Consider the following 20,687-nt stretch of genomic DNA (forward strand, 5'->3'; position numbering starts at 1 on the left):
CTAAATTTCTTCAAACTTATTTAATTTTCTCACTCACACATTCGATGGCATTAACATATAAAGCTCGTCCACCGTCAGCCCGCTGTAATACCGCGGCTCTACTTCTGTGGTATATTGTGTTATTTCGTTGATGTTATATAAATTTGTGATGGATGGTGGATTAAGAAGTTTTTTTAGTGAAATGATGCCAATTTTTTTTAAAAACTAAATTTGAATTTATTTAAATTTGACTCAATATTTCTGAAATTTCTAAAATTTTGTATTTATCGTCGGGGACTGCGATTTTTTTTCTTACCGGTATTGTAAACCCTGCCACCAGCATCTGGCCATGCTCGTGGTGCCCTAGGCTCGGCCTGGGACGATCCAAGGCGCCCTGACACGTGCGTCTAGTGGCCGGTTGGGAAAGAGGCCGAGAAGATGCTCTAGTGATAGCGGACGCGAGATAGAGAGAGATGGGAGAGGCAGCGCACGGGATAGGGGCGCGGCGGGCGGGTTGCGGGACGAAGAGGTCGAATCCACGTGGACCGGGCGCGCGACGGGACAAGCCTCGGGAGGGAGCAAACTGTCGCGGGGAGACACGCATCGCAGGCGTGGCCGGAAGCGGCGAGGCGGCCCGCGTGGGAGCATTATGGTTCCTCAAACACTCTCTCCGGTCTCACCTGTTGCCACCTCTACGCCGTCGTCTCCACAGACTCGAGGTCCTTGATCTGGGCAACAGCTGGCTGCGCGACAGGATTCTGGACGCGGTCACGAACTGTTCGAACCTGCGTATACTCGGCCTTCGTCGCAATCTTATATTTGGTGAAATTCATCCAAAGCTGGGCCTCCTCTCAAACCTCTTGTTCTTGCGGCTTTTTCAGAACAACGTCTCAGGAACCATGCATCCCGCCGGCCATCAGCAACAGCACTCATATACAGAGAATCAGTTTGTCACTTAATCAGCTCAGCTCACAGGAGGCATTCCGGACGAGCTGGGCAAACTGTCAAATTTGCGGATACTGATGGTCGATAGAAATTTACTGTCGGGTGGTATACCGCAGTCATTCTTTAACGTGTCATCTCTACAGTATCTATACCTCCAAGAGAATAATTTCATCGGGGCAATTCCATCCTCTATTAGAAATCTTACTAACTTGAGGTGCTGGTTGCCTGGTTCTAGCAGAGAATGCATTTAGCAGTGACATAAGCAATTTGGGAAATCCATCTACAGTTTAGGAGGATGGTTCACCAGAAATTATTGTATGACACTTGATCTTATGGATGGATGGAAATTTCAAGCTCATTACCTGAATGCACAGTTCAAGCTCATTACCTGAATTCTCTGGTGCTCTGCTGGAGCCCGAGGCCTCAGCAGATTGCTATCCTCTTCTCTTGTGTTGAGCTGAGTTGGGTTGTGTGTGTTTGCTGGTTTAATCGTTTTTCTTTTAGTTTTGGTGCTGTGTGGGATTTTGGGATTGGTCTCCCGACCCTCCCTTTGTAACATTCTAGTGGGGGGGTCAGGATTGGTCTTTGACCTCTCCCTTGTAGCTTCCTTTTTCTTCTTCTTAATGAAATGAAAATGACACGCAGCTCTCCTACGTCGTTCGAGAAAAAAAAAAAGGCCCCGTTCATTTGGGCTTGTTTGGCTGATAAGTTATGACTAAAAGTACTGTTGGCTGTTTTGTTGTAAGAGAAAAATATTGTTCGTTGGCTGAAAAAGTACGACTTATAAGCCAAACAAGCCAAGGGAACAGGGCGAAAAAAGAAGAAGGAAAGAGTGTCTGACCAGAGAACATGACTGCTTTTCTGGACAATGGACCAGGACAACGAACGAGGAATGCTCAAAGTCAATTGACACAAATGGATCACATCCTTGATGTCAGATAGCAAGGTCGCCTGATGGTTTGGGTCTTCCACGAGAAGACTGAACACTAATCATCTTCATATATTAACCATCAAGCAACAATGTTATTCACTACTATCTATCTTGTTCTACTAAATTTATCCAGGTAATGATTTGCATACAACAATAGCATCATGAAATGCACATCAATATATTGACCAAAATGAACAGACAATATATGTATCTCTTGTTTGAACAAGAAACAATACACGCAACTGAAACTTAAATAACTACCAAATAATAAACACTTTTCACTGATAGGGGACGAGGCCAAAAACCCATTCTTCTAGTATCCTATTTCTGAGCCACCGCCGTCCCGAGATGATTGCTATGTATATATGCCAGAACTGGATGGTCAGCCATTGTCTTCAAATGAAAGAAAACAACTTGAAGTATACAATCAGGTAGAGGGAAAGAGAGAACACTGCACAAATATGCTGCCAAAATAGAAGGGCGGATGCTTCCTTAACACCATAGCCTCTGAGACTGGCGATTGCTCCAAGCAGGATAGCACTTGGCGTGGAGTACTGGAGGGAAAGCACAAAGCGGTACATATGGTTTTGCTCGAGTAGATGCAACTTGTCTGCTAGGGTCACAACACCAATGCCAATGCATGGGAGAACCAAAAGCCTGGCCACAATTATACCGATGATAGTCCTCATGCCCAAGGCATTATCTTTTGGGCCTTCCGCAAGCATGCCTCCTAGAATTAACATCACTGATGGAACCACTGCAGCAGCTAGGATTTCCAAACTGTCGGTGAAGAATGAGAGCGGTGCATCAGCCCCAAACACAAAATCTTTCAAGACAGGAACCATGCCAATGATAATGGCAAGTAAAGAGGCGATTGTCGGGGGCTGAAGGACATGCTGAATTGGAGTCTTCTCAGCTACAACCCTGATCCTCCTGACCACTCTTGGCTCTGCCAAACATCTGAGCGACTTAGGACTGCTAGGTCCAGCACCAGAAGTTCCTTCTTCAGTGAAATCAATATCAGGAAACGTATTCTGTGAGGAACCTGAAATGCTCATGAAAACTCTTGCAATGAATGGTGTCTTTGAATGCTCAGTTTCTTTGTCAACCATCCCTGGCCACTCCGCCTCATGAAGAAGAGACCTACTGTAGTTGCTGATCTGCTCGGGTTCTTCCTGTATCTCATTCCCCTCCCCAACAATCTCATAGAACTGCATCGGTGGCTCCATCATGTGGTAGACCAAAGTGTACACAAGAATAACCGCAACCCACTGCGCGAACGAGACATAAGCGATGCCCATGGTGTCACATCCAGGACCGAAGGGATGATCATTGGTGTGGCAGACCGACCCAATGATCGCAATCGGGAGGTTCCCCGTGTTGCCAAACCCGGTCATGATCACTGTGAACCGGAACAGGTGCGGCGGTGGGCGGCAGATCAGGGCCACGATGTACCCAAGAACGCACCCAATGGCAGTGCTGATGAGCACGTTGACAGGGATGAACCACCAGTGCAGGACGTTGTCTATGGTGACCGACTTGCCGAGGTGGACGAAGATGAGGCAGGGGAGGAAGAGCGCGAAGACGAGCTTGCTCAGCAGCTTGAAGGTGGCCCTGGGCACGACCTGGACCCGCGGGTTGGCGAGGAGCAGGCCGATGACCGTCAGGCACAGCAGCTTCATCAGCGGCACCACGGCTGACACCCAGTCGCCATGGACGGTCACCTGCGGGTCCATTGCCCAGAGCATTGCTGCTGCTATAGGGACCCTAAAGCTTCTTGCCTTTCTCTGCCTTCAGTGCTCAAAACAGCCCTCTTCTAAACTCTGAAAAATACTCCCACTTTTTGGTTGTACAACTAAATTATATTCTCTTGCACAGAGACAGTGCTCAATCAGATGCAAAAGGATGATATTTCTGCACAGAAAATTAATGGAGAAGATTCAGCAACGGAGGAAAAACTACGAAATCGTATTATACGGGATTAATAGCAAAAAATTCTAGCTTCCACCCGGTGCGGATCTTGCAAAGTAGTGCTTGATACTTGAATCGTGTTCTAAACTTCCTACAGCTCTCGAATTTCAGGTCTTGGCGAAGATTCAGGCAACCGATCAGCAAGAAAATCAGAAGCAGCAAACAGATCACCGCAACGGAATCAAACCTTGCAAGATTCACGGCAATACTTACTGGGAATGAAGGAGGGATGGGGGGAGGCGCTGTGCTGTGCTATCCCTCTCCGCGACGCGATGCGCCGAGGCAGGCAGGCAGGAGCGGCAACGACGAAGAGAGAAGAGGGGAGAAGAGTGGCGGCGTGAAAGGATTCCAGATTTTGGCAATTCCGTGTGGTACTTGTCGAGATCGAGACAAGGGCAAGGGCATGGGCATGGGGCCCAGCAGGAAGGGACCCAGGCAGAGGTGTGATGTGATCTGCGATTTTTTTTTTCCTCTCGAAGGCACGTGAATTCGGGGCTCTGATTTTTTTTTTAGAATCAATTCGGGGCTCTGATGGAGACAACAGCATCCGCATGTGGTCTTGATCAGGATCAGATCGGTGATGCCATGTTACGCCAAAATGATTGAGGCTACGGTTGGATCTTGGATCTCAGAATTGGGGAGGCCGAATTGAATTGGATTACCAGTTCAAATGCAAGAAGAATGTAACTGCTGCTTAAAATTCAGGGCTTGAATTCTAGCTCATAAAAAGGGACCCAAGGTCCGGATTTTTTTTTTTTTTGACCCATAGTGTCTTTTTATTAATGCAATAACTTGGGGGATAATCTATCCATCACACCTTGTTCGTTTGATCCCTAAACCATGGAGATTAAGGGAGACTGGAGATGATTGAGAAGGATTTTGACTTATAGGGAATTTAATCCTCTCAATCCTCCTAATTCTCTTAGTTTAAGGATAAAACAAACAAGACGTCAGCGGGTTAAGGAATTTGGAGGGGACAAGAAACCTTCCACCTAGATCACTCACATTAATACTATTTTTTACATTGTCGCTTTCTTTGCTAACTTAGCTGCCATGGCTGCCCAATCAAGCTTGTTATCTGCAAAGTCAAATTTTTTGGCTTCTGGTATGGAGGAGGATCTTGTTGGCTGGTTGCACGAACTCACAGACCTCTTTAGGGCATGTTTGACACAAATTTTTTTAGCTATGGCTCTTCCTACACCAGCAATTGTAGCAGCACCGTTCAATGAGCTTTTTTTCTCTCTCTCGTCACAAAATAAACACTATGAGAAACCACGATTTCTGCCTCCTCCGCCTTCTGCTCCTCCGGTACTGCTGCTCCTAGTGGTGCTTCAGAGTTGAGACTGCCGGCGTGTCACGAGTGACCAGCACGAGAGCGACGGATCGGAAACAGGGGGAACGAAACGAACCAACCAGCCCACCCGGGTACTACGCGGAAACATCTCCACGAGGGTACGGATCCATTGGGCTGCGTCTGGCGTGATCGACTAGGTTCGGGCCGAGCATTGCTTTAGGTTGCCGGCCTGGCAAACCTGAGGCCCTATAGTCTGATCAACATTTTGGCGGCTGAAAGCTCTAGTTTGGTTTTGGTGAATTGATGAAACCCTAAGTGCTAACCTAGTTTATCAAGTGATCATGACATAGGTAGCACACTTCAAGTAGAAGAAGCTAATGAAGATCATAACATGACAATGGTGATAGCATGGAGATGATCAAGGGCTTAAACTTGAAATGAAGAAAGAGAAAAACAAAAAGCTCAGGCAAAGGTATAAACCATAGGAGCTATTTTGTTTTGGTGATCAAGACACTTAGAGAGTGTGATCACATTTAGGTTTGATAGCCGTACTATTAAGAGGGGTGAAACTCGTATCAGAATACGGTTATCAAAGTGCCACTAGATGCTCTAACTCATTGCATATGCATTTATGATCTAGTGGAGTGCTAACACCTTTGATAACATTTGTGAAAATATGCTAACACATGTGCACAAGGTGTTTGCAGGGTTGAGATGGGTTTAGGTCCCTCTCTCCCTCCCGCCGAGCGTCCGGTCACTGGACCGACGCTGGCATCAGCTCTGTTCTCACTTCTATCTTCTCCACCCTTGCTCCAATGTGCCAACCACCAAGAATTTGCATCCGGCGCAATAGAAAATAGACATTTCATTTTTCCAAAAACGCCGAATCCCGGCGGGATTCAGCGTTTTTGGAAAAATGAAATGTCTATTTTCTATTGCGTCGGATGCAAATTCTTGGTGGTTGGCACATTGGAGCAAGGGTGGAGAAGATAGAAGTGAGAACAGAGCTGATGCCAGCGTCGGTCCAGTGACCGGACGCTGAATCCAGAAGCACCGGACGCTGACTGCCTGCGTCCGGTCGCGTTGACTGTCGGTACAGTGGCTAGGGTTTACCACCGGACACTGGTTGTGTCCGGTCGAGGTGGACCAGACGCGTCCGGTCGAGGAAAACCAGGTTTCGACCCTTACTGTACTCGACCGGACGCTGAGGTTCCAGCGTCCGGTCAGTTTTAACCGGACGCGTCCGGTCGAGGTCGGTACCTTACTGGAAACGACCGGACGCTGGGGGATCAGCGTCCGGTCAGTTGAAGCTGCTGCGTCCGATCACCGTCATAACCGTTGGAATCTGACGAACAGCGTTTAAAGGCGATGACACGTGGCGTCCATCGGGCGACCGGACGCTGAGGGCCAGCGTCCGGTCAGTATGACCGGAGCGTCCGGTCAGAGCGTGTTTTGCCCAGTGAATGGGTATAACGGCTCTATTTGATTGGGGCTCTATTTATAGCCCCATGGCCGGCTGTGGCTCATATCTTTGGCCATTTTCATTGACATAGCAACCTTGTGAGCTAAGACAAAGCCCTCCCACTCATCTATATCATTGATTCATCATCATAGTGAGATTGGGAGTGATCCAAGTGCATTGCTTGAGTGATTGCATCTAGAGGCACTTAGTGATCGTGTTTCGCTGCGGGTTTCGCTTGTTACTCTTAGTGATTGCCGCCACCTAGACGGCTTGGAGCAGCGAGGATCGTCGAGCGGAGGTGGTGATTGTCTCCGGCTCCGATCGTGGTGATTGTGAGGGGTTCTTGACCTTTCCCCGACGGAGCGCTAAAAGGTGCTCTAGTGGATTGCTCGTGGCTTGTGTGATCCTCATCTTGTGTTGGTTGTGCGGCACCCTATTGAGGGTTTGGTGTGTGAAGCCAATTAGCGCGTGAACCTCCAAGTGAGTGAATCGCCACAACGAGGACTAGCTTGCTGGCAAGCAAGTGAACCTCGGTAAAAATCATTGTGTTCATCATTGATTCCGAGGTGATTGGTCATCATTGTTATTCATCTTCGTGATTGATTGGTTCATTCATCTACACGGCGGTATAACCATCTTGATCACTCTCTTTACTTTACCGCAAACTAGTTGACAAGCTCTTTAGTGTAGCTAGTTGTGAGAGCTTGCATGCTTGGTTGGTATGGCTCTTTAGTTAGCCTTTGAGAGCACACTAACATAGGGTAGTGTCATTGCTCTTGTGTGAATTGACACTATCTAAACTAGAATTGTGGTAGGTGGCTTGCATTTTGAGTAGGCTAGCGCAACACTCGCTTCGCCTCATAATTGTCTAACCATTTGGTTAAGTGTTGTTGTAGAAATTTTTATTAGGCTATTCACCCCCCCCTCTAGCCATTAGGACCTTTCAGCGGCAGCGGGCAGCCCTTGTATATTTTCCACGGACCCGGGCTTGCAAGTAGAGGTGGAGAAGGACAGGCGTGCGGCAACAAAGGTCGACGACGGCGAAGAACACGGGGTGCTCATCAAGAGAATCTAGCTGTTATTTCTCTTTTCTTGTGCGGTGCCCCGTCAGGGGATGGATGTAAAAGTTCTTTTACTTTATTAATAAAATCCAACCCTTCTCTCTCAAAAAAAAGCAGAGCGGAGTAGCAGCTAAGATGATATAGGCCACGTTCACTTCGCTGAAAAAACAAGCCGAAACACTGATGTTTTGTTGTGAGAGAGAAACATTGTTCCGGCTGAAAAAACAAGCTGAAAAGTACAGATTATAAGAGAAGCGGACAAGGTCATATATTCTCATGATCCTCTAACAAAAAGATAGCTCTCATGCTCCCATGCATCACACAACCGGAACCGGAGGCTGAATGCTCATGATGTCTTATGAAAAGATACTGTGCACACCTAGCCAGCATGTCCATCACACAGATAATCAGGCACACACAAACACAACTGAGATGCTCCGCCATGCAAATATGTTCATCGCCAATTCCAAACTTGGGCCAAAAGTATACTATAATACAACCAAATGGTATACTACATACTCTCATCTAAGGCCTTGCGCATGTATTCATCTCAATCCACATGTATTGAAGTGGATTGGAGTGGAATGGAACTAAATTTTATTCCACTCCAACACATGTGGATTGAGGTGGATACTCATGCATCCAAACAAGGACTAATGAGAGGATACATTACAGTGCCTCATGGCTGAAAATATGCAACAACTTGGGTGCATAGCAAGTACTTGTTTGGATTGTGTTATTTTGACCATACATATATGTATCTCATAGTTAGCGTGGCAAACTGATTGAGGATGCAAATTCTTTCTCTAGACTGTAGCCGCGAGAGGTCTCTTGATCACAAGGCAAACGGGTAGCATTCCCAAGATCGAGCTGTGCATGGGAGTTTCTAGCATGTAATGGGCACAGCAAATGCTCAGCCTCACCATTATTTCCTGGTGAATGGTGTCTTTTTCTTCTTAGCCTCCCTGTCCTTAGGAGCTGCAATTTCATCTCCACTTCTTTCATAGTTGGTCTCTCTACTCCTTTGGTCCTCAAGCATGCTTGTGCGAGTAAGGCGATATCATCAATTTCTCCTTGGTCTGCCTCTTCCACAATCTGTTGATCTATTATTTCCATAAGGACTCCTTCTTGAAGTGCTTCAATGAAGTAATGAGCCAAGCTTTCTTTCACACCAGAATCACTAATAAAAACTGGTTTCTTTCTTGTCAGAAGCTCCACAATAATCACACCAAAACTATATACGTCACTCTTCTCAGTTAGCCGACCAGTATTGTAATATTCTGGATCTAGGTAGCCAAATGTGCCTTGGACAATTGTCACCACATGAGTCTCGTCGATTGAAACAGATCTTGAAGCACCAAAATCAGAAACCTTCGTGGTGAAGGTGGCATCCAAGAGTATATTGGATGACTTCACGTCTCTATGAAAAATTGGAATTGCAGCAGCTGAGTGTAGATAAGCAAGCGCCCCTGATGATTCTACCGCAATCCTAGTGCGATCATCCCATGACAGCAAACATTTACCATCGACATTAGTGTGAAGAAGGTTGTATAATGTGCCACTAGGTATGAACTCATACACGAGCAAGGGCACCTCAGTTTCCAAGCAACAACCAAAAAGTTTCACCACATTCCGGTGGATGATTTGAGACAATATTGCAACCTCATTGATAAACTGATCTATCTCGGTTTGCTCCACAATTTTAGACCTTTTAATGGCTACCACATTTTGATCGGATAGAATACCTTTATAGACAGTTCCATGTCCTCCACGGCCAAGGACACGAGTAGCATCAAAATAGTTGGTGGCTTTCTCTAGTTCCTCTAAGGAGAATATCTTTGTTTTGTTTGGGGTGCTCTCATCAAATACTAGTTGCTCCAACAACAGACCTTGATTTTTCTTGAAGTATGCTCTTCGGATTCTCTTCTGCGTGCCTTGCTTCCATTTTCTAGCTATTAAAATGGAGCAGAACACAAAAATTATGGAGCCAAGACCACATCCAATTCCAATTGTAACACCTGTGTAGCACATCCATTAATGTCATGAATTCCACAACAAGATCATTCTACTTTTTACCAACAAGATTATTGCATTTTTATAAATGAGATGTGGATATGTGGGGTATGACTCACCTAAAATAAGACTGTGTTGCTTAGCTGATGTGACACAGTTCCTTTTTGTTGGTTCAAACACTTTACCATGAGGACAAGTTGTGCAATAATACCCTCCAAGAGTATTATGACATACTCCATTGCAATCATTTGGCTCTAAACACTCATTAATGTCTGCAAATAAACTGGAATCAAGTGAGCCATCATCAAGTTCTTTAAAATATTGAAGCTTGTAAGGTTCATTTGGTTTTACAGTATGTCATGAAATTCTCAAGAAGCTCAAGTGTTCCAAAATATTCCTTTTTGACACACGCACACATACACACAAACACACAAAGAGTGAGAGAGAGACCTGTACAACCATCTGGGCTTTTGACATATGGATTCCCATCAAAGCCTTGCGAGCACTCGCAACGGTACCCTAGGTATAGCGTCCCATGGGTGACATTAACGCATTCACTGTGGGGGCTGACACACGCATAAGTTCCATTCCTTTGCAAGGCTGTTGCGCAGGTTAAGTTGGAAACAGCCCACCTCATCTTGATATCAAATTCTTGGGTGAATTCAATAAAACTCCTCACGTATTCGCTTGATATCCTGTAATCAAAGTCGCCATTGGAGGTATGAACTACCACCACCTGGTCATCGCTGCTGCTTGAATCATTAAGCATGCTGGTAACACCCAGGTATCCATCATTCACTGACAATTTGGTCACCATAAATCTTGTGCCATCTCCTCGGTCAAGAACAACTGTCTTATTCGACACGCAACTAAGTTGAAATTTCGGTTGTGCACAACAATGTTCTTCTAACCCAAAAGGGAAAGGGATGGACATGTTTCCACATGACCTCTTGCAATTTCCTTTAGGAATGGGGTCGTAACCTGCTCCAAAAATGAGAGGGGAGAACTATTGAGCATATGTGTAAATAAAAGAAGAAAGAAGTTATACACCATAGCTCGATGGTTATTGAGCATAAGCAAGAAGAGACATGTTTCAAACATTAAGGCTCTGTTTGGCACAACTTCAAACGGTTCTGGCTCCTTGCTACTGCGTGGAGGAGCCAGAGCTAGTGAAGCTCAAAATAGTGGCTTCACTAGCTCCTAATTCATTTCGGGAGCACAGAGGAAAATAGCTCCTTATTACGGTTCATAGAGGAGCTAGAGCCAAAGTTGCCCGGAACTCTACCAATTAGGACTTAATATTTTCCAAATTCTCATGTGCAACTATAATAATATGAAGCTCTAGTTGTTTCATTGAACTAATTAATTAGGAGTTGGGCAGTGTCACGAACCTTCGATGCAGCCATCCAAAATGTAGGGATTGCCACTTACACGAGGATTGCAGTAACAGAAGTAGCCGCCCCACTCTCCCGTCTGGCATAAGCTGCCAGGGCTACATGCAAAGGTTTCCTTATTCGCAGATGCGATTTCACAACTTGGTTGGTCCGTTGCGAAAATCTCCAAGCTTGTATGCACACTTTGGTTTATCCAGCTCGAGTAAAGGTCGCTTGTGTTGAATACATAATTACCATCAGTTAAGAAAACCTTTGCAGTGGAGGAAGCAGCATCTGGTTGTGCTCGGACGCCATCCCTACTTGACAGCGTGAACCGAAAGCCTCGGAGGTACTCTGGCAAGGCGATGCTGCAGCAGCCGAACCCATTGCAATTATTTTCGGGCTCCATACGGACCATACCCATGGCCATGGTCGCCCTGTCGCCCGGGCAGGAACTCGAGCAAGAACCAATGGTCAGGTTCGTCCCAGTATCGAACAGGACGACGTCGACGTCGCAACCAACAAGGTACATGCGGGTGTCAGAGTCTATGACGAAGCCCTTGGCGGGCGACTCCCAGGACCCCGTGGAGTTGTAAGTACTCGTACCTGGCGTGACGGTGATATTGAAGCCGATCGAGGCGTAGGCGAAGTAGTGATCTGTCCCGTCCGTGCCAAGCATCTGGGTGCTGCTGTTGGCCCAGAAGAGCCTGGGAGGCTGGGTGGTGGTGTCGCAGGTGAGCTCGAAACCCTGCCGGAAGCAGCCGGGCTCGGTCCCGAACGGGTAGAGGAACTCGGCGTCGCCGCAGCGGGTGGGGCAGTGAGCCAGGGAATCAGCTGAAGGGACAGACAAGATCCCTCTCCCTCCGCCTCCGGGGGCGCCGCCGGCGCCGGCGAATCCAGAATCCCGCCCGGACGCTCGCGGCACGCTGCTTCCCAATAAGCACGTTAGCAGGAGCTGCGTGCCGATGAGTATTGCCGTGACGACCGAGCTCATCCTTGCGTCGTCGCTGTGTTTCTTGCTGTTTAGAGTTCGATGCTAGCTAGTGTGCATGTAGCAGACCAAATGCACGCCCCGTTGATCAAACGTTACCTGAAAGGCTGAAGTGGTCATATGATTGCTACGGCCGTTCCCGGGGCGACGACTGACGACTAGTCGTCCCACTTGCCGCTTTAATTTGCTGTTTAAGTTAGCGATCGTGACACTAACGTGCGGAGCCAGCTAGCTCAGCTGTGGTTCTAAACTGTACACGTACACGTACCCTCAATTATGAATTGCCATATGACTCTGGTCGCCGGTAAAAAAAAAACGTGCTCAGTTTTTTTGAAGCTTACCGGTATAGGTCAATGTCTGCAATGCTATTGCTGTCAATAATAATCTAAGGCTCTAAGCTAGACTTCATGAGTCTGAATAGCAAGTGTGGATGTAGACTCCCGTGCATCCATGACTCTTGACTCAGGAGGGAAGAAGGTGAATTGGGTCACTGAAAACGCATTAAGGTTCTATTTCACATGGCTTCACCAACAGTTTCACGAGCTGTTGTGAGCTATTTTGTGTCAAACACTCTTTTTCAAAACAGCTTCATGGGTGAAGCTTCTTTTTTACGCTCTAACAAAGCAACAGAGAGAGGTGAAATTGAAAAAAAAAAGTAGCTTTCATAGCTCTCCTCCTCATTTCCCTCTCTTAGCCATGCATAAAGCTGTTGGTAAAACTGCTTTGCCAAACAGTTTTCCCAAAACAGCTCAGCTTCATTGAGAAAATTGCTCGTGAAGCTGTTTTCCAACTTCAATAATAAAGCTGAGCTGTGCTAAAAAAGGGGGCCTATGCTAGAGGGAAACAAGAGGGCAGCAACTTGACCTATACGGCTATACCTGTCGGTGGATACGTTTTACTCGTTTTCAAACACTTACATGTTTTATTCAGATAGAATATGGATAATTTTCTATCTAATAGAAATGGGTAGGGTAGGGTATGGACAAATGGCGGACCCAAGGCCTGGCGACCAGTAGCGGAGCATGGAGAGGAAACAAGGGGGGCTAAGAAAATTTGAATGCAATTATACTAGGTAGCCGCAATATATTACAGGCTCTCCTATCATTTCTTTTATTCTTTATACAGCCTAGGTTTCCTACTTTTGATTTGTGGCTTTACAGAATAGCTTTTTTACCAAGGCTCGAAAAGGCGCCAGGTGGTATCTAGGCGGTGACCCACCGCCTAGAACCTAAGTGAGCCTAGGCGTTTTTCTAGGTGCTTTAATTTTTATACACATACATATATATTACCTTAAATTATCTTGAGTAAAAGAAAGAATAACAGACTTGTAAACCTAAAGTTGGAAGAAAGGCCAACAAATAAGCCTAGCCCACCTTATCCATCCACCATCCTCCTCTTAGCCACACGAACCAGAGTCCTTATTCTGCTTTCTCTGCCTCCCTTCCCTGCTCCATCCTCCATGCTTTCGTCCCCGGCGACGCCCGCCTCCTCCCTCCTTTTCTAGTGACGCGCGCTTCCTCCCTCCTTCTCCGACGCCACACGCTCCTCTTGGCTACACCTACCGTCTCCGCAGCGGCACGGTCGCCGGACGTCGACACCTTCCCACCCTCATAGCTGCGCCCGCAGCTCGCCTTCCTCCCAGCTATGCCCTAGCCTCCACTCATCCCCTGCCACCTCTCTTGTCCATGTCGGCGGCCCACCCTCGTCCCGGCCGCTCCTATCCTCCGCCTACCCCTTAGGTGAGGTGGCACCCCTCTGCCTAGCGCATAAGCGCACCTAGGCGAGCGCCTAGTAGCGCCTTTTTAACACTGTTTTTACATAGCAACATGATGAGAAAACTACTACATGTAGTGACAAATAGGGAAGGAAGGGGGCAAGAGCCCAGGTTCGCCTCCAAGAGGCTCCGCCACGGTCGGCGACCCTAGGCACCCGCCCAGGCTCCGTCGTTGGCAAGTGCTTAGCCCTTCATCGCAGCACCCTTAGTCGAAAGCTTTAAAATCACATGACCTAATCAATGTATTAAGTCTCACCTGGGCTTCATTTTAGTTATGGGTCATATCGGGTTCATAAACCCGCAGTCTCCAATAGACCCGCTTCCCTGCAAAATCCGACCCGGTAGGCGGCGCAGCGACAACGTGCGCCTGGGCCGGCCCAGATACATAATGATAGGTCGAGACAACGATCCAGTCCCCGACCAGAAGGCCAGGCCAAGGTGGAACCGTAGTCCGACTTTGACCTCGTTCTCCGACCGAGGATACGTCGCACCTCTGCTCACTGCTCTTTCGCGACCGACATGGTCGGGGCCGACTGAGAACGACCGACCGGGGACTCTCGCTCGGTGAGGGCCTAGGGATCAGGCGGAGCAGATAAGGTAAGGCGCTCAAGTCAACCACAATACCGAGGACCGTACTCTACCATGCCCTGTGCACCTACGGGACGATGCCTCCAGGCCATGCTAGATGGGCACTATACAACTTTCCAGACTCATCAGAGCACAAACGGTATTATAGGCGCCGATGTTGGCCATACCGGGCGAACACGGTAGAGCCTGCCAAATGCATCTAAACATAAACAATATTGTGGGCGCCGACGACCATCTCATACCCAACAACGTGGGCAACAAGACTAGGTAGCATACATATACACTCTCTCTCTATGTGTGACTTGTAAGGCCATCCCTTTCAACTATAAAAGGGGATGCGCTCTCTCCCAACAAGGGACACTAGACGACCTGAGGACTCGATCAGCTCTAGAACTCGACAGCTACATAGAGCATATACTCCAATACTTAGCGCATGTTAGAGCACCCGTCACACTCTTCCATTCGGTTTAGAGTCCGACCGGGCCTCTAACACCCCCTTCTCACTCCTTACCCATTTGTAACCCCACAGCAAACTTCAAGCACCTGGGTTTAGGAATAAAGTCACCGACCGACTGAAATTGGACGTAGGGCACGTTGCCTGAACCAGTATAAATCCTATGTCATCGCGTGCTAGGCCACATCCGATCACAATGCACGGCAAAACTACAAATATTTACTTGTCGGACACATTTTGCTTCGACAGTTGGCGCCGTCCGTGGGGAGGACGTTGTGCGTTCATGCCTTTGGTCATCGGATGGCCCACCTTTCCACCATTTTCGGTATGACGGGCTCAAGCGATACGATTTGCTTTGGCTCGCTGGAGTTTCCCATGCTCCCACCTATTGGGATGTGGGTTCCTCTCGTCTTCGTGCCACTCTAGACCTTCCTCTTTAGGAACCTAGACTTCATCGCCGACCACCTCTGCGTACTCCACCTCTACGAGGAGGCGCTCATCCCGGCATCCACTGGAGGAGGAGCGTCCTCCACCGGCCCTGGGCCACTCGACAACCTCACCGTCGAGACACTCGCGCTTTGCCTCGAGCCCATGTTGGGCTCAAACCCCACCGTGAGTGATGTACATATTGTTCTTTACTCACTATTTAACACCTTCCGTTGAATCTCTGAAGGGACCCCGTTGTCCCCACCACGACTGTCGTGTGACCGGTTCTCCTACGGCTTCACGTCCCCCGTGGACACGTGCTTGTGGGGGCTCTGAAGGATGCTGACGCTGCCCTCTCTCACATCTGAGTTTGTGGGAATGATGGGCTATGCTCCCGCCTCCTTCCATGACCTCGTCGATGACGAGGTCAAAAGCGAGGGCTCCAGCATCGGCGATGTCATGGCACTTGGCCACCGTCTGTCCTAGGAGTGCGCTATGGCGGACGCCTAGGGACAACCACCGGTGGTAGTGGAGTCTCTGCAGACTCACACCCCTTTGGATCCCCGTGCAAAGGCCCTAGCGCATGCACAGCAGCACGGCGAGGAGTTACAACAAAGGCGACAGAGTCAGCCACCACCTGCGCTGGCGCGCTTGGCACAGCACGCTGCGCCACATGCGTGGAACCTAGCGAGCGGCACTCGGGGTCACGCCCGTCAGGTCCAGCGTAACATCTTGGGCAGAGGGAATGACCCCCTCAGCTTGCTCGGGCTGGCCAAAACATCGTTGTTGTGGGGATGCTTCTGCGTGGCCTCTCTGAGCCTACCGACCCCCAGGAACAGGCAATCCACTGAAACCTTCGGGCGCTGGTGGAGACCGCCGCCATTCAGTAGGCAGAGAGCTTCGCGTCGTGACATTGGCTCGTGACATCTTGCCCCACTAGCTTGGCTATGTGAAGCCCCGTACCACCCGCGACCTACTTGACATCGCCACGAACCATGCCTCTGGCGAGGAGGCGGTTGGGGCGGTCTTTAGCGGCAGTTGGGATAGGGGCAAGGCCAAGCGCGAGGACCAAGGTGAGTGCCCCTCCACACAAAGGGGTAAGAAGAACTAGAAGGATCGGCACCAACAGACCAACCCAGCTTTGGTCATTACGGTCGACCGAGCGGGCAAGCAGCCCCAGTAGGGCCAGCCTGACCACTTTGACAAGCTCATGGAGAGTCCATGCACCAACCATACCTATCCCATCAAACACCTCTACAAAGACTGTAAGCTCCTCAAGCGCTTCCTACGCCAAGCCGCCAAGCCAATGGAAGGGAAAGGCAAGGAGGAGAAGGCCAAGAAAGGAGGCACGATGGGCAAGGATGATGACAGCTTCCCTAACCCCGAGGAATGCCTCATGATCTTTGGGGGATCCAATACTATCCACTCCAAGCGCTAGTACAAGGTACGCTATAGAGAGGCATGCGTCACCGAGTCAGCCATCCCCTCTTTCCTTAGCTACTCGAACTTCCCGATTACTTTTGATCAGAGATACCATCCTTCCCACGTCGCCCGACCTGGTCGCTACCCCCTTGTCGTCGACCCCATCATCCGCAAGAAGCGCCTCTCCAAGGTGTTGATGGATGGAGGCAGCGGCCTCAACATTCTCTATGTCGACACCCTCGACGCCATGCGCATCCCCCGGTCAGAGCTCCGCTCAGTGAGCTCTCCCTTCCACGGCGTGATCCTAGGGGCGCAAGCATACCCACTCAGGCAGATTGACATGTCTGTCATGTTTGGCAACTGAGCCAACTTCTGCTCAGAGGTCCTGACCTTTGAGGTGGTGGACTTTTCGGGGTCCTACCACGCCATCTTGGGGCGGCCATGCTACGCCAAGTTCATGGCGATCCCTAACTACACCTACCTCAAGCTAAAGATGCTAGGACCGAACAGCGTCATCACCGTGTGTAGCACCTTTTCACACGCCTACATGTGCGACCACGAGCATTATGAACTCAATAATGTCATCATCAACTCTGCTGAGCTCCTGGAGCTCAGGAATTCGGTGACTCCAGTAGTCCCTGACTGCAACGAGCCGACCTTCTCAAGCACCTTCCATCTGACTAAGGAAACCAAGGCGATGGGGATCGACCCCACTGACCCGACCAAGACGATGTGGATCGGGACCAAGCTCTCGGCCAAATCGGAAAGCGAGCTCACCGACTTCCTACACGCAAATCGCGATGTCTTCGCATCGAAGCCTTTTGACATGCCGGGCATACCGAGGGAGGTCGCTGAGCATGTACTACACGTCATTCTGGGCTCAAAGCCCGCCAAGCAACGCCTCCATCGCTTTGACGACGAAAGACGGAGGGTCATAGGTGAGGAGATCGCCAAACTTTTGGCAGCCAAATTTGTCAAAGAGGTATACCACACTGATTGGCTAGCTAATCCTACTCTTGTGAAAAAGAAGAATGGAAAGTGGAGAATCTGTGTTGATTATACTAGACTCAACAAGGCGTGCCCAAAGGATCACTTCCCTTTATCACACATAGATCAGATAGTCGACTCCACCTTAGGGTCTGAAATCATCTCCTTCTTGGATGCCTACTTAGGCTACCACTAGATCACGATGAAAGAGTCCAACCAGGTAGCAACTTCATTCATCACCCCATATGATTCATACTGTTACATAACCATGCCTTTCGGTCTGAAGAACGTTGGCGCCAACTATCAATGGTGCATGCAACGATGCTTCGCCGACCAAATCGATCTGCCCGACCAACCTGATCAGGTCAAGCGGCCGAAACCAACAATCATCGTCTATGTAGATGACATAGTGGTAAAAATGGCTCAAGCTAGCGACTTGATCGTAAACTTGGCCATAACATTCGCGAACCTCCGAAGATTTAGTGTCAAATTCAATCCCGAAAAATGTGTTTTTGGGGTCCCAAAGGGGAAGCTGCTCGGATACATCGTGTCTAAATGCGTCATCGAAGCCAACCTCGAAAAAATCACGGCCATCTCCAACATGGGCCTGATACGTAACATCAAGGGTGTACAGTGGCTCACCAGCTGTTTGGCCACCAAGAGCGGGTTCATCTCCCGACTAGGTGAACGAGGGATGCCTCTCTACAAACTTCTCAAGAAGACAGACGCATTCGTCTAGACAAGGGAGGCACAGTAGGCTTTGGAAAGCCTCAAAGCATCACAGACGTTGGCACCAATTCTCGTCGCTCCCGAACAAGGAGAATCCCTCCTCTACATCGTGGCAAGCAACCACGTTGTGAGCGCCGCCCTCGTTGTCGAGAGGGGGGAGCTAGGACACCCTCTAAAGGTCCAATGACTAGTGTACTTCGTCGATGAGGTACTCACCGATGCCAAAGTTTGCTACCCCCAGGTTTAGAAGCTTCTATACGCCGTGCAGATGGCAACCCGGAAGCTCCTGCACTACTTCACTGACCACGAGGTCATGGTCGTCACCTCGTACCCACTCAAGGTCATTCGTAGCTGCAACGCCGCCGGCTGAATCTCCAATTAGGCTCTCAAGCTCATGGGCCACGACATCAGGTATGTCCCCCGCACCGCTATTAAGTCTCAGGCTCATGCCAACTTCATCGCCGAATGGACGAAAGTCCAGCTCCTAACCCCGGATGTCACCCATGAGTACTGGACGATGTACTTCGACAGGTTGGTCATGGCGCCTGGCTTGGGGGCTAGAGTGGTTCTGATCTTCCTAGATGGGAGCAGGCTCCGCTACGCAATCCATCTCTATTTTTTAGCCTCGAACAATGCCATAGAGTACAAGGCCCTCATCAACGGACTACGCATCGCCGTCGAGCTCGACGCCACATGGTTGTATGTTCGTGGTGACTCAGAGTTGGTCGTCGACCAAGTCATGAAGGAGTCCTCCTGCAAGAGCCCTCTCATGGCGGCGTACTGCTAGGGATCGAACTGCATCATGTCCCTCGAAAGGACAATGATGCCACTAACTTCCTCACAAAATTAGCTACAGACAGGAACCCGCCCACCGATAGGGTCTTTGTAAACGACCTCCATGAGCTGTCTGCCCGCATCCAAGAGGATCTGACCCAGACGCGCTCCAACACCAATCTGGCACTCGGGGGCTCTGACCTCCCGACGTGCCCCACCCCCGATCGAGTGCTCAGGGGCTTCGACCTTGGCGCCTCCATGGCAATGTCGCCCGACGACATTGTCATGGTGGCACTCGATCCGGTCGTCTAGAGAGCATCACTACTCGCCTACCTCCTCGAGGAGGTTCTACCACCGGAAAGGACTGAAGTGCGATGAATCGCTCGACGGGCCAAGATGTTCGTCACCCTTAGTCCATGCCAAAATCTATGGACATGCCGAGACGTTCGTCACCATTAGGACATGTTGTCAGGTTCATAAACCTAGGGTCCCCAATGGACTCGCTTTCCTGCAAAACCCAGCCCAGCAGGAGGCGCGGCGACAACACGCGCCTGGGTCGGCCTAGATACATAATGATAGGCCAAGACAACAATCTGGTCCCTAACCAGAAGGCCTGGCAAAGGTGGAACCGTAGTCCGACTCCGACCTCTTTCTCTGACCGAGGATACGCCGGACCTCTGCTCACTGCTCTTTCCCGACCGACATGATCGGGGCCGACTGGGAATGACCGACCGGGGACGCTCGCTCGGTGAGGGCTCAGGGATCAGGCAAAGTAGATATGGTAAGGTGCTCAAGTCAATCGCAATACCGAGGACCGTACTCTACCATGCCCTGCGCACCTGAGGGACGGTGCCTCCAGGCCATGCTAGATGAGCACTATACAACTTTCCAGACACATCAGAGCACAAACAGTATTGTAGGCTGTGGGGAATATACCCCCGGGTACCACAAGATGGTACATGGGCTACACCATCCGAGGTGGCCCGGCCCATAAGATCGAGGCGTGCACAGCAAGATTACAAGTTGTACTAGATATTGTAATAGTACCAAATAGGATACTTTACTTGTAACCCTCCTCCTCCAGACTATATAAAGAGAGGCAGGGGTCCCCCTCAGGGAGGACAACAAATCTCACCCTAGATCAATACAAATAACAGAGCACAGGACGTAGGGTTTTATGCCACACTAGCAGCCTGAACCTGTATAAATCTTATGTCTTGTGCCTTTGTAACCATCTGGTTCTTGATTACACGCACCGTCTACCCATAATCTACCACCACGGGCACCTCCCCTCGGTGGACAGCCGACCATATTTCATCAACAGTGGCGCACTAGGTAGGGGGTGTGCATGCTGATCCTCTGGTGAACCAGGTGGCATACCTCAAGATCAACGACGTCGGCGGCGACCCAGTGTCCCTCGACATTGTGCATCACGATCTGCTTCCATCACCGACGACCTCAGACTCATGTCACAAAGCGACTCGTGGCTGCGCGCAACAGAACTCGAAGTCCT

At 49.4% G+C, this 20,687-nt stretch overlaps 2 protein-coding genes across 3 annotated transcripts; both read right to left on the reverse strand.

The window, feature by feature from the left end:
* Window positions 1-2,014: 2,014 nt before the first annotated feature.
* On the reverse strand, window positions 2,015-4,187 carry LOC136474213 (protein PIN-LIKES 2-like). Its single transcript, XM_066471814.1, has 2 exons — window positions 4,040-4,187; window positions 2,015-3,769 (listed from the first exon to the last, which is right to left on the reverse strand). The coding sequence occupies exon 2, from the start codon at window positions 3,601-3,603 to the stop codon at window positions 2,251-2,253; it is 1,353 nt and encodes a 450-aa protein (XP_066327911.1). The 5' UTR covers window positions 3,604-3,769; window positions 4,040-4,187; the 3' UTR covers window positions 2,015-2,250.
* A 3,895-nt stretch (window positions 4,188-8,082) lies between these two features.
* On the reverse strand, window positions 8,083-12,082 carry LOC136477675 (wall-associated receptor kinase 3-like). 2 transcript variants are annotated; one of them, XM_066475917.1, is made up of 4 exons: window positions 11,048-12,082; window positions 10,107-10,637; window positions 9,776-9,928; window positions 8,083-9,595 (listed from the first exon to the last, which is right to left on the reverse strand). In XM_066475917.1, the coding sequence occupies exons 1-4, from the start codon at window positions 12,021-12,023 to the stop codon at window positions 8,412-8,414; spliced, it is 2,844 nt and encodes a 947-aa protein (XP_066332014.1). In that variant the 5' UTR covers window positions 12,024-12,082; the 3' UTR covers window positions 8,083-8,411. The 2 variants fall into 2 exon arrangements, with proteins under 2 accessions (XP_066332014.1, XP_066332013.1); XM_066475916.1 differs by having other exon boundaries at window positions 8,083-9,661.
* Between the last annotated feature and the right edge of the window lie 8,605 nt (window positions 12,083-20,687).

Source organism: Miscanthus floridulus, chromosome 8 (assembly GCF_019320115.1).
Source record: "Miscanthus floridulus cultivar M001 chromosome 8, ASM1932011v1, whole genome shotgun sequence".
Classification (NCBI taxonomy): Eukaryota; Viridiplantae; Streptophyta; class Magnoliopsida; order Poales; family Poaceae; genus Miscanthus; species Miscanthus floridulus.